The following is a 15,847-nucleotide window of genomic DNA, read 5'->3' on the forward strand; positions in this document are numbered from 1 at the left end:
TAAGCATTTCTTAGGATCATTCTGCATGTAGCTGTCTAGCTTAGGTATGTTAAGCATGCTATATGAGAACTGCAGAGCATGTGCAGTGATCTTCATGAGAGACCAGCTGGTCATTCAACAGAACTCAGATCAAGAAATTCAGTGCTCGTTTCTTATTTTATTTCACTAGTAGTTTGCTGATCTGTATTTTGAACTAAGCACCCGTGCAGATACACGCACACTGTCACCAATAGTTGAGACATCGTATATTCCGAAGCTTAATTATTGATGTCTACTGCATTGGAGTGATATAGCATCTGTTTGTCTTGGAGGCAGACAAACTTGCTCCATTATTGCAAGCAATGGAGGTTGGATTAGTAGCTGAGATAACTTGTCAATTTCATTGCATAATTTGCATTTGGTTCTTGACTATAAATACAGCGCCATCCATCAAGGTTGGGCACCAGCAAAGTACTACATCTGTTCTTCCTTCTCTCTTCAATCTCAAACAAGAATCATCATACCATTCACTAGAAACATGGCTTGCCATCAAAGATCTTCAAGTCTTCCTTCAGGGCCTCACTCAAGTGTGGCCAAAGTTGAAGAAGAACTCCAGGGTCTAAAAGCACACATTTCTTCGCCTTCCGTGACCGTCGCCGCAATGTGTGATGGCTTGAGGAAGCTTGGAGATGTGTACAACAGCATAGAGGGGATCATGTGCTTGCCCAGCAACCAAGTTGTCCTCTCCTTGCCCCAGCAGAAGCAAATGGTTGAGGAAGAGCTTGACAGGTCCCTTGTTCTGATTGATCTGTGCAACTCCATGCAAGAGAACTTATCAGAGCTGAAGATGAGCATCCTGGAATTGCAGCTGGTCCTCAAGAGAGGAGATCATGCAGCTGTTCAGCTCAAGTTTGAGTCTTTTGTTCGTATGGCGAGGAAGGCGCAAAAGCCTTTCAAGAAGACAGGCAGCAAGGCAACTGCTGAATGTTGCAATTTGGTTAGGATAATGGCTGAAGCCAGAGAGATGGCTGTCTCTTTGCTTGATTCCACTTCAGGCCTCTTGGTAAAGAAGATTGGTGCACTCAGTTCAAGCAAATGGTCTCTTGTCTCCAAGAGGTTCCAGAAAAGAACTGTTGTTTGTGATGAGGAACAGTTGCAAGCACTAGAGCATGAAATTGGAGATCTTGAGAATGGAGCTGAGTTTCTCTTCAGGAGATTGATCCAGACCAGGGTCTCTCTGCTGAACATCCTTAGCTCCTAGAGACTCTTGTTGCTCTTTGGTGCTTGTGATTGGCATCCACATTTTAGAGGATCTGTCAATCTTCTAAGACATTTTATGTTAGGATAGCACACCAATTGTATATAGTTCGATCGAATTAAAGAAAAAAAGTTTTGACCATGTTCTTGTTGTCAAAGTCCCTTTGTGCATGCTCCCATATGCTCTTATTCCTCTTGCTCATTTTGCTGAATAGTGTGTCAAATCATTACAGCCTTATTCTAAAAGTGGCCAATTATTACTTGGTGGTTTGTATCTGAATTGGTCTTGATACCTCACAATTATTAATATTTCAGTTAGCTCATCATGTGTGTCTAACAACTGGTTATGAACTAACTTGTTATAAAATCCATTTAGTAGAAACTCATCATTACCCAAATTTTGCACAGGAAAGAATAACATATTAATACATGTCGAACAACGAGTCTTAAGAGCATGTTGCCAACAATTTTGATCCTTGTAAATAGAGCAGAGACAGTAATGGTAACTTATTTGGTTCAGCTTATGGTAAATTTCTGCAATGAACATGAAGCCATCTTACAGATGCGTTAATGAGTCCCTGTTTCAGATGGTCAAGAATACTGATCCTTTTGTGATGGATCTTGTTGCAGGAGGATGAAACATGCCAGCAAGGAAGCAACATGCAACGAGGTGTTGAGTTCATACTTTATTTTGATGGTATCTGGACAAATACAAGCATTGAGCACGTTTCTGGAGGTTCAGTCAGCTCTTCATCTCATTAACAGTATGCATGATATTTTGTTTAATATTGTTCCCTTGGGATTCTTGCTCCCTCAACCTTCAGCCAAACAACTAACTTGAACACCCGTGCAGTCAGTGCTGTCCAATGTCCACAATAATTGAAAGTTGACAGATTGGCAATGCTAATAATCAATATCGCCAACTTATGTTAACTATTAAGCAACCGTGCATTGCCAGCATGTGGAACATAACTTAAAAATCCTATGGTAGAAAAAGCATTTAGAAGCATATTAAACATGGTGCTTTGAACACCATGTTCTAGGCTGCATTCTGTGCTGTCGTTCAAAAAAAAAAAAAGAGGCTACATTCTGTGTTGTCATGAATTTTTATTGTTCTGTTTAATTATGTCCATGTGGCAAAGAAAACCATGAATTTTATTGTTCTGTTTAATTATGTCATGATTTTTTCCTGATGCGGAAAACCATTTGCATATGGAAGCTTCAGTACAAAGTGCCAGTGGTTCTTACTGAAAAATAAACAGCATTGCAATTGTCTGTGTAACTGTCCAAAGTGTGACCTTGGTGTTGCTTTGCTCGGTTTGACGGTGCCTACAATAACGTCAAGATCGCCGTGGAGTCGGAGCTGTTGGGTCACTGGACGGCTAGCTCGGTAACGATGACACGTGCCTTGTGATGTCAACGCTGTGTGCTGCCTCTTCAGCATCTCGACATCGATGTTCGTCGTTGGATTCCGCCATCGTTTCGTTGATAGTTTGGCTAGAGTGGTGTGGAGTTCCGTGTGCTGTGTGGTTGTACCGGCCACGGTGGAAAGACTTGGCGAGTCTATACTCGCCGAGAGGTTGTTTTTTCTTTTTCTGTAGCCCGTCTGGGTTTTTACTCCTACTTAATGAAATATAATTGGCAGTTCTTCTACCGGTTTAGTTTCAATAAAAATTGTCTGTATAACTGTGCTATCTGATAAATAGTTCAGGTGTTCATTTTTTTTTCCGAAACAGATGACACGAGCTGTGTTTTTCAGCAGAGGAACAGAGATTTAAAATTACACCAATCCATCCTTAAGCAGGCAGTTTTGCCGGCTTCCTATTGGTCCATGTGGCAGGCTAATGTTTGAGATAAATATGGAATTATCAAACTTTAAAAAAAAATGACCTTTACAAAGCTGCGTCCAACAACACCACCATAGCGCGAAAACTCTAAAACGACGCCCTCTCTGTAGCGTGTGTTTGGGCGGTTGTCACATGGTTTGGGGTGTGTACTCTGGTGCACTTCCTTCCTCGACAGCCAATTGTCGATGTAAAACTTTTCTTGTAATCTTTTCTTCCAATCTTAATTATATTGAATGACCTCCTTCAGTCATTTCGGCAAAAAAAAAAAAACTGTGGGCCATGCAACCAAGCGTCCACGATTGGCTCTCCCTACTCATGCAATTAGTTGGCTCCCATACATGGCAAAATATTAGTGGTTACAAGACAGGAAAAAAAAGTCCATGGTTAAGAATGTGTTGAGGAAGGAAAAAGAATCCAGAAACTGAAAATAAACTATCAAAGACTTGGCTGTGTTCGCTGGAGTACGATCCCATGGAAAACGGAACGGTCCATTAGCACGTAATTAATTAAGTATTAGCTATTTTTTTAGATCAATATGATTTTTTTAAGAAACTTTCGTATAGAAACTTTTTGCAAAAAACGCACCGTTTAGCCGTTTGAAAAGCGTACGTGCGGAAGACGAATGAGAGAAGTTGGGAAAATGGGGTGCCGAACACACCCAGGGTCACTGTAAAAAGTCACAACATATCCACATGAACCAATATCGAGTTAGACTGCAAACAGAAAAAAAAAAAGAAGAGAAAAATTCACCAAGAAGCCTTTTCGGAAAGTCAGTGAATTGAAAAACTATAGCATGGTGCCATGGTAGAGCTAGATATGCGTTGATTTAAAATACTAAGTTTTTTTTATGCAAAATAATTTTGAATTCAAATCCTCAATTCAATTATCGTGTCAAGGGGCATTTTAAGTTTATAATAAATCAAAATAGTTTATAAAATCTAAATAAAATCATTTAGACTTTTGCTTTCAAATATTGTCTAAACAATACGTCCGGGCTACTTAGTCAGCGCGCCAACTGGCCCGCCTAAACTCTATAGTATCATCTAATTTCATTTTAACTCTTCAGATTAGCCCGGTGGCAGACCCAAGAATTTCAATCCTGATGATAACAGAAAGGCCAAGCAGGAGATCGCCCATGGTTTAGCCATCAACTGAATTCTGGATTCAGAAAACAATCAGATCATGATACGCACGAGCGGTGAGTGGTATTGGATGATTGGATCATGCTGCTGGTAGGAAAGACATGCTAACAGTGAGCTGCATAAAGATCTAGATGCAGGTACAACTACAAGAAGTTGCAACCAAATTGACAGATTGTTACAAGATGAGAGTCAGATGCTGCTTCAACGAACATCACGGTCAGTTGCATGACTGGTTCTCCAGATCTTCCGGTTGAGCTAAGCACTCGTGCAGATGCTTTTGTCACCAACAGCTGAGACATCACATGGTCACATCAAGCTCACTTGTTGATGTCTCTGCACTGGAATTAAAGAACATAACTATGTCCTGGAGACAGATGATTACACCGCGTTTAGCAGAAAACTTGCTTCATTGTCAGTTGACAGCGAATGCTAGAGCAATGATAGCTGAGATGACATTCTCAATGCCATTGCCTCTGGTTCTCGAGTATAAATAGAGTGAGCTGAAAATGGTTGAGCACAAAGAAAGTGTCAGCTCTTCTCTTCTCTTCCTTTTCTGACAGAAGAACACATCTTGGCATCCAACATCACAAGCATGGCTTCCCATCAAAGGTCTGCAAGTCTGCCATCCAGGCTTCACTCCACTGAATCCAATGTGGAAGAAGAGCTTCATGGCTTGAGATCATGCATCTCTTCACCTTCCGCGACAATCAGCACGATGTGCGATGGTCTGAGGCGGCTCGGAGAGGTCTACAACAGCATAGAGGAGATCATGTTCTTGCCCAGCAACCAAGCTGGCCTCTCCTTGCACCAGCAGAGGAAGATGGTGGAGGAAGAACTTGACAGGTCCCTCCTGCTGATTGATCTCTGCAATTCCATGCAAGAGAGCTTATCAGAGATGAAGATGAGCATCCATGAGCTGCAGCTACTCCTCAAGAGAGGAGATTCTGTGGCAGTTCACAACAAGATCGAGTCTTTTGTCCGGCTCGCGAAGAAGGCGCAGAAGATGCCATTCAAGAAGACAAGCATTGGAGCAATCTCAGAGAGTTGCAAGATGCTCAGGCTACTGGGAGAAGCCAGAGAGATGGCTGTCTCTGTGCTTGAATCCACATATCTTCTGTTGCCAAAGCAGATTGCCAAGAACAGTGCAAGCAAATGGTCTCTGGTGTCCAAGAGATTTCAGAGAAGGAATGTTGTTGTGTGTGAGGAGTTGCAAGCACTGGAGCATAGCATGGGGGATCTTGAGGATGGTGCTGAGTTCTTGTTCAGGAGATTGATCCAGCTCAGGGTTTCTCTACTGAACATTCTTAGCTCATAGATTTCTCTCAAGCTTTGTCTTGCGATTGGCATCGGCCTTTTAAAGGATTCGTCAATCTTGTATATAAATTGATAGTTTCTAAATGAGAACAAATGTATATAAGATCGATCAATGAAAGACAGTTTTGATCATATTCATGTTGTTGTTCATGATCCTTTATGCCTGTCCTTAACTCCTTATTTCTACGAAATGTTTTTATGAGTCTGTTATGTTTATGTGCACTTTGTGCCTTTGTGGTGAACACGATAAAGAAAATCTTAGTATGTAAAATCTGAGTCCCTTTTTTTTTTCTTATAATTCCATTGGGAGTTCAGAATTCAGATGCTCATTGATTTGTGGAAAACCCTTTGCATCACACGTGTTTCAAAATTTTAAAAATTTGTAGGGAGTTTTTATATAGGAGCTCTCTGTTATAGATGCATGAACATGCCAGCTCCAGTCAATCAGCCTGACCTTGAAGCACATGCTGAGCAGGGCATTGGTTGGTTATATTTTCTCCTAATTGACACCCTTTGCTTCCAGTACTGGGAACATAACAGAGTGACAGAACTCATCTGTTACACCTAAAGAAGGTGGCCCATTTCTTTTCTTTCTTTCTTTTTTCATTCCACATGATTAAATGATGCTCTAATCTTCAGACGGTGGCATCACTCGATATTCTTCAACAACAAAAAAATAGTAGATATAAAATACTTGATTCATCACAGCAGTAATGTAGCAACATAGCAGACTTTCAGAACAAAAAAAAAATCTGCACCAAAAATGATCATGCAGATGGCACAAAGATTAGAACCAACTTTTTTCGAAGACTTGCAGAGTAGTAATGGCACTTCATGCATGACAGTTCCAGGTGAGGTTGCTTAAGAATCATATGCAAATTCATGCTGCAAGTTTTACTGATGACAACCACCAGAGAGTGCAGTGAAACTTTGGGGGCAATTCAACTCTGATTGAGTAGGATGATACATCCTGAACAGTCAGGGACAACCACAGTCCACAGCTCGGTCATCAACAAAAGGAGGTTTAACTAGAGATTCATGTAAAACAGCACATAGTCACCAAAGGCGCAATGAACTCGCTCCATGGTAAAAAGTTTTAGGACCACTTCATAGCTTGCGCTTTTACCCCAGGAGAGGGGTCAATGTGCTGCACCATAACCAGAAACAGTAACCACGACACGATCGATCATCATGACCAAGTTCTTGTCCTACACTATTATCAGTGCCTCCTAGACCAAGGTTTCGCCAACCCAGTGTGCAAAAAACAACAGTCCATCTTCATTTTCAGTCTCTTGAATAAGCTCCTTGGATCGATGCTGTCTGTGGAATGATGAAGGCAAACGGCTCGGATGCTGAATCTTCTAAAATGGAGCAGGGAGGACTGCATGTAGGATGGGTTTTTTTTTCTTTTTGGAGGGTAACTAAAGCATCGATGACTTCGTATCCATCCTTTCGCAGCTCCATTTCTTTAGGACCTTGCAACTTGTATCCAAAATCAGGTACATGGGTCTTTCAGGGGAGTTAATCACAGGATGGGATGGGCCTTTGTCAGATGAATCCTCGCTTTCTACCTCTTGGCTTGTGGTTAGCGACGGTTGATTATCATGATGTATATCGCTCACAGCAAGCGCCATTTCTTGATCCAGGGCTTTACATGGCACAATATCTAAGGCATTCTGTTCTGGGACATCTTCATCTGCCAGACATGTCGTACAATTCTGTTCCACCAAGGCATCTCTTTCAGCCATATCTTTACTGCGTTTGAACACTCCCCACAAATAGTGTTTTCCTTGGAATACTACAATATAATAAAAACTGATAAGTGACCGAAAAACAAATATTACAGTAATGCTATGACAAGGAGTGAAGCTTTATTAACTCATATACTCATCAACGAGAAACTTGTGTGCCAGAAAAGAAAAGGAAATCTTGTCAAGACGAAACTAAATAGTGTTGATCTATGCAAAATGAATAGTCATGCTAAACTGCATTGAACTATAATATCAATGAAATTATACCAAATTCATAGTTGCACATGCAAAGCAGCATGACATCATATCAGATATCATATTTTGCTGATGGCACTCATAAAATCAAATAATAGAATCTGCATTATAAATGCTTACCCCGATATTCAGCTGGAAGTACAACAGAAGGGAAGACTAGCAGCTTGGCAAAACTAACATCAGTTTCTAGAACAATATCATAATCAATGACATGCTTCACTAGGTCATCAAATTCTTTATTTGACCTGGCAAAGTAGCAAGAATATTAGAACTTAATGTCCAAACAGCAAAGGTAATAAAAAATCAAATACGCATAGGGTCAACAAACCTCGTATTCTGTGAAAAGAAAAATAAGCCAATACTCTCAGCAGTAGGTACTGATGCCTTCTCCCAACTCTTAGGCCAGGCTTTCAACTTAGGGAGCTCTGTCACTTTCATTATTTGTGGCAACGACATAGATAGTTCACACACCTTCTTGCATGCTTTGTTTGAGAAGTGTGCACCCACTGGAATGTAGTTTGTACCTATCTTCATGATTCCACTGTCAACGTACAAAACGAAAATATTAGCAGCACAGAGAAAAACATTATAAAGATCATCAGAATGGAATGAAGGAAAACTAACATACGTCCAATTAGGTTCATCAATGGGTTGCACACAAAAATATTTGGGTATGAATGGTGTACTGGATAGGCCACATTGGCCCTTGACAGCTATAGTTGGTAATGCTAACTGTGAACAAACGTCCTGACCACATCCAGCATTTATATCCCCAAGAGATGCAACAATTTCCACAGGCTTCTTCACTTGTCCATTAATCCCACAAGATTGGCGATTCATGTCATCTACTTGGATGGGCTCAGCATCTTTATCTTCCTCATATGGTAAAATAAGTCGTCTTTGTTTCTTCGGCTTGCCATTCTTGATACTTTGAGCGCCTTTAGAACCGTCATCAGCCTCATGTATCTCATGTGCATTTGAAGAGACCTCCAAGCAAGCCCGGTCAAATTGCCTTGATGGCTCAATCGGATCCACCTTGGTTACGACTTGTTTTTCACAACTGCCCATTGAATTATTCAATGTACAGCTCCTTCTCATCAGCACCACATCCATATTTTCTGAGTTCGGTATAGATCTGTCCACATATTTTTTGTCTAGAGGGGAAGGTTTCAAGAGTTGCATCTTGTGCAACACATCCATATTCTCCGAACATGGTATTGATGTGCCTATAGAATTTCTTTCTAGAGAGGAAGGTTGCAATAATTGCTTTTTGTGCACCAAATCCATATGTTCCACACATGTAAATGTAGGATTAGAACCATCCTCAATCATTAGATGGGCTCGCTCAACATGATTAACTTGGGGAATGGATCCCTCAACATGGTCGGATGAAGAAAAGCGGTCATCCTTTTCATTCGAGAGGTTTAATCTCTTAATAGAGTTCAAACTAGGTTTTATAATGCCCATTGGATTTTGTATATTGATGTGTTGTTCAACTCTTGAAGCATGGTCCAAAGCTGAATGGCTTGAATATTCATTTTTACCTCTCCCTTCCATCTCACAATCATTTATTTTGGACATTTCCCCGGTGACCACTTCGGAAGAACTAAATGCATTTCCACTTGCGAAATGCTTAGTCTTTGAATCACTACCATCACATCTTGCCTTGAATGATCTATTTCGATGATGTCCCCATGACCATAATCCCTTTGTTAGTTTCATCTTCTTCACATTTGTTTCCTTAGTTATAGAGAAACCAAGTTCAGTTTGACTTGATTTCTTTTGATTAGATATATCTAATAAGTTGCCCACTTCATTGCCATTTGGTAGGCAATCATCGCATAACCACTCTACTAATGATCCATCATAAATAACTGGATCAGAACAGTATCTACAAAACGATAAACCATGTTTAGTAAAAGAAAAATGGATAGTGAATTAGTGATCAATAAGTGTGAACACACTATAGGCACATTTGGCATAGGACACTTTTAAGAGGGGTTTACACCAAAACTATGGAAACTAGGAATACCATTAAAAGTAAATGTGTTTTTATGGTACCTATGGTGAGTGTGATTCTAATAAGAGAACAATTTAGCAAAAGGAAATTGGAATGACATGAAAATATGGTTTTGTAACAACGAGACCATCCAACATTGTTTCTTTGAGTGTCTACTAGCTCACTTTGTGTCTAGTTCATGTAGTTTTCAACATGAATCCACCTAAAAGCATCACCCATACGTTTCGATTGGCTTTTAGGTTTACAAGAGTATTGTGTGGCTAAGTTGGTCCATTTGGCTATGTCAACATGGTAAGTCTTTGACAAAAAGAAGCTTCCTTATCCTACACCGGTTATCTTCATGTGCTCAATTTTTTGGAGTTTATAATATAGCGAGAGAAACTATAGATGACTATTGGGCAAGACCACTTTCGAGGGTGGTCACGAAGCTTCTCAACAAGCATGGTTTGAGGTTTAGCAATATATTGTGTGTGAACTAAAATGTTGTACTTCTCTTTTATTCCACTTGGTTTGGAGTACTTGTAATATGTTATTACGGCTTTGTTCATCTCCGGGTACAGCGGACTGGATTTTTGTTCCATTATAAATAAAAAAAATCCTAGGCACATTTACCTAGTTGTCAAAAAGATAGAACACCTACATGCTATGCAAACTTTTCACATTGTTCTATATCATCGCATATGATTCATAGTCTACCAACACATATTGATGGCAACGGGCCTCGGTTGTAAACTAATTTCACACTTATATTCCAACCAAGAAGATTTCATATCATGAACCCTCTTAATTGCACATACATAGTGGGTCCCATATTAACAATAGTCCTTATTCCTAGTTGGCCATGATCTCATGCTTTATACACTAAGCTTCATCGTACTTGTGTGATCAATATAGGCCCCAACATATTGATCAATTTAGCTTTACAAAAGTAAAGCAACAAAAAGATCCCCACAAACGACTTTACGCATCCATATTGGATGGTGCTAATGTCCTTTTGTGTTCCCTTTAAAGTCTAAACACTCATTTGTGTCCCTCCCAAATTACCACAAATAATAATAGATGTGAAAGATAAACTGGCATATAAAAATACGAAACAAAAATGTGTGTCAGAATAACTCAATGCTATTTGTAGGGCAATGTAGGGCTAAGTAAAATGTTAAGTGAAAGAAATGGGTTATTTTCTACTACTTAGATAAATACTACCTCCGTCCCATAAAAATTGAATTTCTATGGAATTATGGACAAATTAGGAGGATGGTCAAATGAACACAATAATCTTATTTAATGAACACAGTACATGCACATATTCTATATATAAACTTGATTAGAAGGAAGGCTGAGACAATGGGTTAGAGATGGGATGGAAGGAAGGGAAATTACAGCGAAACATATTTTGATGTAAACAATTTACTGTGTTCCACATTAAGTAAAAATACAATTTTTATGAGACAAAGGTTCAAAGGTAGAAATTCAATTTTTGTGGGACGGAGGAAGTATAGTATAGTGCTCCGAAAATGTGACAACCACATGGTGGCAAACTACTACATGGTGTAGTATAGTTGTGTAGAAGTATATATTTGTATAGTGTGATAACACAATTCTCCACAAGAGCATAAATAAACTAAGAAGCAAGTTTCGTTTGGTAGTTGTTGAGATAAAAGATAAACATCCATAGAAATAAGAAATATAAATGAAAGGCTTGAACAAAGAAACATACTGGTGCCTAGTCGCATTCTTGCATTTGTTGCAGTGCAAGATAAGTTCTTCCCAACCAACATCTCCACACACTTCACACAAGACATTCTGCAAAATTTTCAAAATGTAATTGTGTCATTTAAAAATAACCAAGTGGTGTAGTTTTTGCAATTTAGCCTTTTTAAGAATATTTGTATAAATGTACCCCTACCAAAACCTTTTAAAAACATGGACCCTTCTAAACGGAGTGGCAACATTTGATATTGTGTACATAGCACTAAGCTAAAGCCGTCTATAAGCCATCCATGGAGCCGCAATATCACACAACATCATATTTGGCAGTATACCCAACAACAAATTCTGCAACGCCGTGTCATGTAGACTTTCACTAAATGTCCGAGCTTCGTGCACCAGGTCAATTTTTAGAAAAAAAAAACGTTTAGGTACATTTGCAAAACATAAGACTTTCCATAAGGCAAAATCGTAACAAGCTTGCACGGTGGTGGCCATCGTTAAGTTTGCCATCCCATCACTACATCTTGAGTTGGTTCGGTATTTGGTCATAATGTTATCCAAAAAAATTATCATGTTGCTAGTACAACACATAGAGAAGGTATCGAGTATCTTAACCAGTGTTAACACTACATCTAACCATTTACTGTCGTTCATACTCACCCAGTTATCCTAAATTATCACCAATGGACATCTATGACAATAAGAGACCCAAGATGACTAATATATGGATAAGCACATCAATGAAGAGGAAAGCAAAACAAACCCTATGAAGAGGGGAAGCATGAAGCAAACCTTGGCCACCATCATCGACTCATCGCCATTACCATCGACTCAATGATGTAACTGCCCCATGCAGCCCAAAATCTCATAACATAAAAGGGGATAGCAGAATAGATCAAGACGATGAGATCCAAAGGAGGCGGCAGTAGAAGGAAACCTAAGATAGCTTTCCTTATAGGCTATATACGCTTCTGGTCTAGGGATCTCATCATGGGCTTTTATGGGCCATGTAAGCTATGTTTTCTAGATTTGCCCACCTTATGTTGCTCTCATCCTTTCCTAACATACCCAATTAAAAAGAATTCTAAAAGTACAAAAATGCTAAATATAATCTTCACACATTTTTCTACACATTACAGAAATGTATTACTTATGGTAGTGTAGCATTCACTCAATAATGTTACTCGCGATAACCAACTTCCCAACGATTTCTAGCATGATTTTTGCTTGTAAGTGGAAAGTACAAGATATAGTGCCAAGCAAAATTTCACTACACCCTAACATTAAACAAATCCATAGTGATATCCAACAAAATTCATGTTGCTTGTACCCTAAAAAATACATCAATTTCTAATAAGGTTGTCACTACGGTTAAAACAAAAAAAAAAGCCTTGTAATCTAGGCCTAATAGGCATCCATGACAAGCACAAACCCAAAAGTGACTACATAAGGAAAGGGCACAACAACGAAGAGGTTGGCAAATTGGATCAAATTGAGAAAGGAAACAAGAAGCAAACCTTAGCCAACATCAATGACCTGTTGCCATTACCATTGCCAATGCTAGCATAGGTACCATCTCAATGTTGCAGTCGCCAAGTGTGGTCCAATATCTCATGGCACAAAAGGGATATGTGAAGAGATTGAGATGATGAGATCCAAAGGATGCAATGGTGAAAGAAGGGATTGTAAGGTAGCTTTCCTCATAGGTTATATAGGCTATGTGGACTAGGACTCCCATCTTGACCTTTATGGTGTGCAGGCTATGAGAGTTTCGTAACACGTCAGGACCTTCAATTGGTCTCATCGTTTTCTAACTTACCAAACTAAAAAAGTCACCTTCCATTTTCATAAGAAAATATGAAAATGCTAAATTAAGGCCTAGAACTTAGGACCACACTTAACACCACAATAGTGTTCTTTTTTGTTTAAGTGTGCCATATATAGATATTTTATTTGACCATGACAATGAATCAAGCCCTACATATGGGTGACACAATACAAGCAATTGCAGAAAAGTCAAAATCAAAATCATAACTCAAGGCACCACAACCTTTGGAGAAGCACGTAGGGGCACTGTTCTGCGTCGAGGAAGGAAGAAGATGCGGTTCTACGTCAAGGAGGAAGAAGAGGTTCTATGTCGAGAAAGGAAGAAGACTAGAAGAGGCAGCAAGAGTTATCTGCATCACGTGACGGTGTGAAAGAACAAGGGAAGAAAAGAGGCTAGCATTATGAGGGAAAAGGAGATCCAACGGTTGTGGTACCTTGAGTGGATATCAATGGCTATAAAAAGAAGGGACCCTACATGTGGGTTTGTGGTTGCCCTCATTTTGTTCTTGAAATCAAAACCAAAACCAATAAATTCTCAATATGATAACTACCCAAACCAACCGATATGGTTCATAACTAGCCAACCAATATAATTTTCTTTGCCATCCATGGCTTCTACATACGCCAACCCCTTGCCACCCTCTCTACTCGGCTTAAACAAGATAAATCACTCCTAATGAGGCCATCCACTTCATACAATAGGCACCACCCTTCACTAATTCATGAAGTGTAAGTGAGTGATCACTATGGCATCCATTGCTTCCGTGCAGCTTAGTTCATACCTATTAGCAACACCGTAACAAAAATATTTGCTAGAGTTCAATTTCCCCTCGAAGAATTGCTCTAATCTCAAAATGTTAGTTTACAAAATTTTGTTGTTTTTCCTCGAAATTCCCAGGAATATCTTTTAAACAGAGCCTATACAATGGATTCTAGTTCATTGCCAAACGTTACAGAAGATGATCGCATCATGAGAAAGTGTGTGATACACATCCATTCTTGAAAGTGTGCAAGACACACGCAACATGTCACACACAGGAACCGGGTAGTCACACACAAGTGTGCTCCCAAACAACCAGCTGCTACCACTATTATTGTACACAAAGCACAAGACTGTGTGTGGAGACCAAAACGATGGGTCCAGTTTTACTCAGTTGTCTATAAAGAACAGAAACTCACAGGATTTTAGTAGGATGTGTCAAAAACACATTTCGATAGAACCACCAGAATGAGGAGAGAGAGAGAGAGAGATTCAAAGCAAAGTTCCCACTAGGTTCGACCTCGTGACTAATTTCCTACAGAGAACTATGCTAGTGCAGTTGGCAGGGGCAAAAATGAAGCCATATTTCCTAAGATTTTTTCCTACAAAATTCGCAACTAGGGAGGATTGATTTCTGGATTCGACCACTAATCTCCAGGCGAATCCAAAGGTTACGAATTCGGGTGATCTTTTGGGTTGTTTTCATCGGGAGAAAGCTCACAAATCCCATTTACCCTCACAGACCTAAACTTCTCAACCTGCTCTGCACAAGAACCACCCCAAGAACACATTTCGCCCCCAATTTATCACACACATACATGAACAGCCTAACAGGCCACCGCTGACGATGGAGGCAGCAGCCCATATCCACGCAAATCCATCCCCCTCTCCAACGATTGGGCAAATCCCAACTAGAACACAAGCAAGATTGCAGAGAAACAAACGAAACTGAGAAAGAAAAGAAGAAGAAGAAGAAGAAAGCCGTACCATTTTTCCTGCGACTTCAGAAGCTCCTCTCACGCATCAAGCCCCGGAACCGACGCAAGAAACCCGCAGATCCCTGTCCATCTCTCTCCTCCGATCCTCTTCCCTCCCCATGGCTGGCGTGAAACCAAGAAGAACAGGAGCGCGGAACCAGCGCGGCTGCAGCAGCGGAGAGAAGAAGGAAACGATAATTGAGTGAAATGATGGGAAAGAGTGGGCAAGTTTTCTTTCTCTCTCCTCCCCTTTTTGACAAGCAAACGATGGTCGCTGCTGCAATCGCGCGAGGCGTGTGGCATCCGGCACCGGCATCGTATCCGGCAGAGAGATCGGCGAGATGACACAACGAACGCCTTTTGACGCCACGTACGTGACATGCCGCGCCGCTCCGATGCTGCCGATGCCACTGTGCAGCGATGCCACGTAATTGCAGTGATACGTGACTGATTTTTCTTTTTTTTTCCTAAATGTTGTGATAGGCTTTGTGTTATGCGTAGATTTGTGTGTTATTATGGGTTTATAGTTTAAAATAATATGTGGGTGACACATAACTATGAAGTATAAAAGTGGTTTAGTAGGTATAAATAAAATTATCGCCTAGCACACAGCTAATCATCTTTTCTCAGTAATTATATTGAAGATATTTCTTTGTACGTATTGCCATGTTTGTGAGCAATTTCACATATAACATATTATTTTCTCCTTTTTTATCATTTCTTCCGACACGTCTCTAAAAAATATATGCGTCTTTACTATGAGCCAAAAAGAATTTGCATCTATGTATGAGCACAACAATGATAAGGGATATCTCAAGAGTTAACTACTGCCCATCAATTGGCTTTGATTTTTCTAAATCGTAGAAATTTGGTATTTTTCTAAAATCTCATAAAACGATAAAGCTGAGAGTCAAAGAGCAAGATAGGGAAGGATAACTCACCAACGTTGGACCATAGAGGGGGGCCCTAGGAGGCCGGAAGCTCGGCGGTGTAGCAAGGGCGATTGTG

The 15,847-nt window shown here is 40.0% G+C and overlaps 3 protein-coding genes across 4 annotated transcripts; 2 read left to right on the plus strand and 1 right to left on the minus strand.

Moving 5' to 3' along the window:
- Positions 1-470: 470 nt before the first annotated feature.
- Positions 471-1,361, plus strand: LOC127755628 (uncharacterized). Its single transcript, XM_052281320.1, has one exon. It carries the CDS (start codon positions 518-520, stop codon positions 1,238-1,240), a length of 723 nt encoding a protein of 240 aa, XP_052137280.1. The 5' UTR covers positions 471-517; the 3' UTR covers positions 1,241-1,361.
- A 3,400-nt stretch (positions 1,362-4,761) lies between these two features.
- LOC127755485 (uncharacterized) lies at positions 4,762-5,562 on the plus strand. The gene has a single exon (XM_052281159.1). The coding sequence runs from the start codon at positions 4,818-4,820 to the stop codon at positions 5,538-5,540; it is 723 nt and encodes a 240-aa protein (XP_052137119.1). The 5' UTR covers positions 4,762-4,817; the 3' UTR covers positions 5,541-5,562.
- Positions 5,563-6,219: 657 nt separating this feature from the next.
- Positions 6,220-15,171, minus strand: LOC127754802 (uncharacterized). Of its 2 annotated transcripts, XM_052280390.1 has the most exons (6): positions 14,850-15,171; positions 11,283-11,368; positions 8,174-9,436; positions 7,874-8,086; positions 7,666-7,790; positions 6,220-7,337 (listed from the first exon to the last, which is right to left on the minus strand). In XM_052280390.1, the coding sequence occupies exons 1-6, from the start codon at positions 14,850-14,852 to the stop codon at positions 6,961-6,963; spliced, it is 2,067 nt and encodes a 688-aa protein (XP_052136350.1). In that variant the 5' UTR covers positions 14,853-15,171; the 3' UTR covers positions 6,220-6,960. The 2 variants fall into 2 exon arrangements, with proteins under 2 accessions (XP_052136350.1, XP_052136352.1); XM_052280392.1 differs by lacking the exon at positions 11,283-11,368 and having other exon boundaries at positions 14,850-15,162.
- Positions 15,172-15,847: the final 676 nt, after the last annotated feature.

Source organism: Oryza glaberrima, chromosome 11 (assembly GCF_000147395.1).
Source record: "Oryza glaberrima chromosome 11, OglaRS2, whole genome shotgun sequence".
Classification (NCBI taxonomy): Eukaryota; Viridiplantae; Streptophyta; class Magnoliopsida; order Poales; family Poaceae; genus Oryza; species Oryza glaberrima.

Excerpts from the sequence above, each read along its gene's own strand:
- LOC127755628 (XM_052281320.1), top strand. The coding sequence starts at position 518 with ATGGCTTGCCATCAAAGATCTTCAAGTCTTCCTTCAGGGCCTCACTCA.
- LOC127755485 (XM_052281159.1), top strand. The coding sequence starts at position 4,818 with ATGGCTTCCCATCAAAGGTCTGCAAGTCTGCCATCCAGGCTTCACTCC.
- LOC127754802 (XM_052280390.1), bottom strand. Across the intron at positions 8,087-8,173 it reads ATTGATGAACCTAATTGGAC|TGGAATCATGAAGATAGGTA; the intron begins GTATGTTAGTTT and ends GTACGTTGACAG. Across the intron at positions 7,791-7,873 it reads TTCTTTTCACAGAATACGAG|GTCAAATAAAGAATTTGATG; the intron begins GTTTGTTGACCC and ends CTACTTTGCCAG.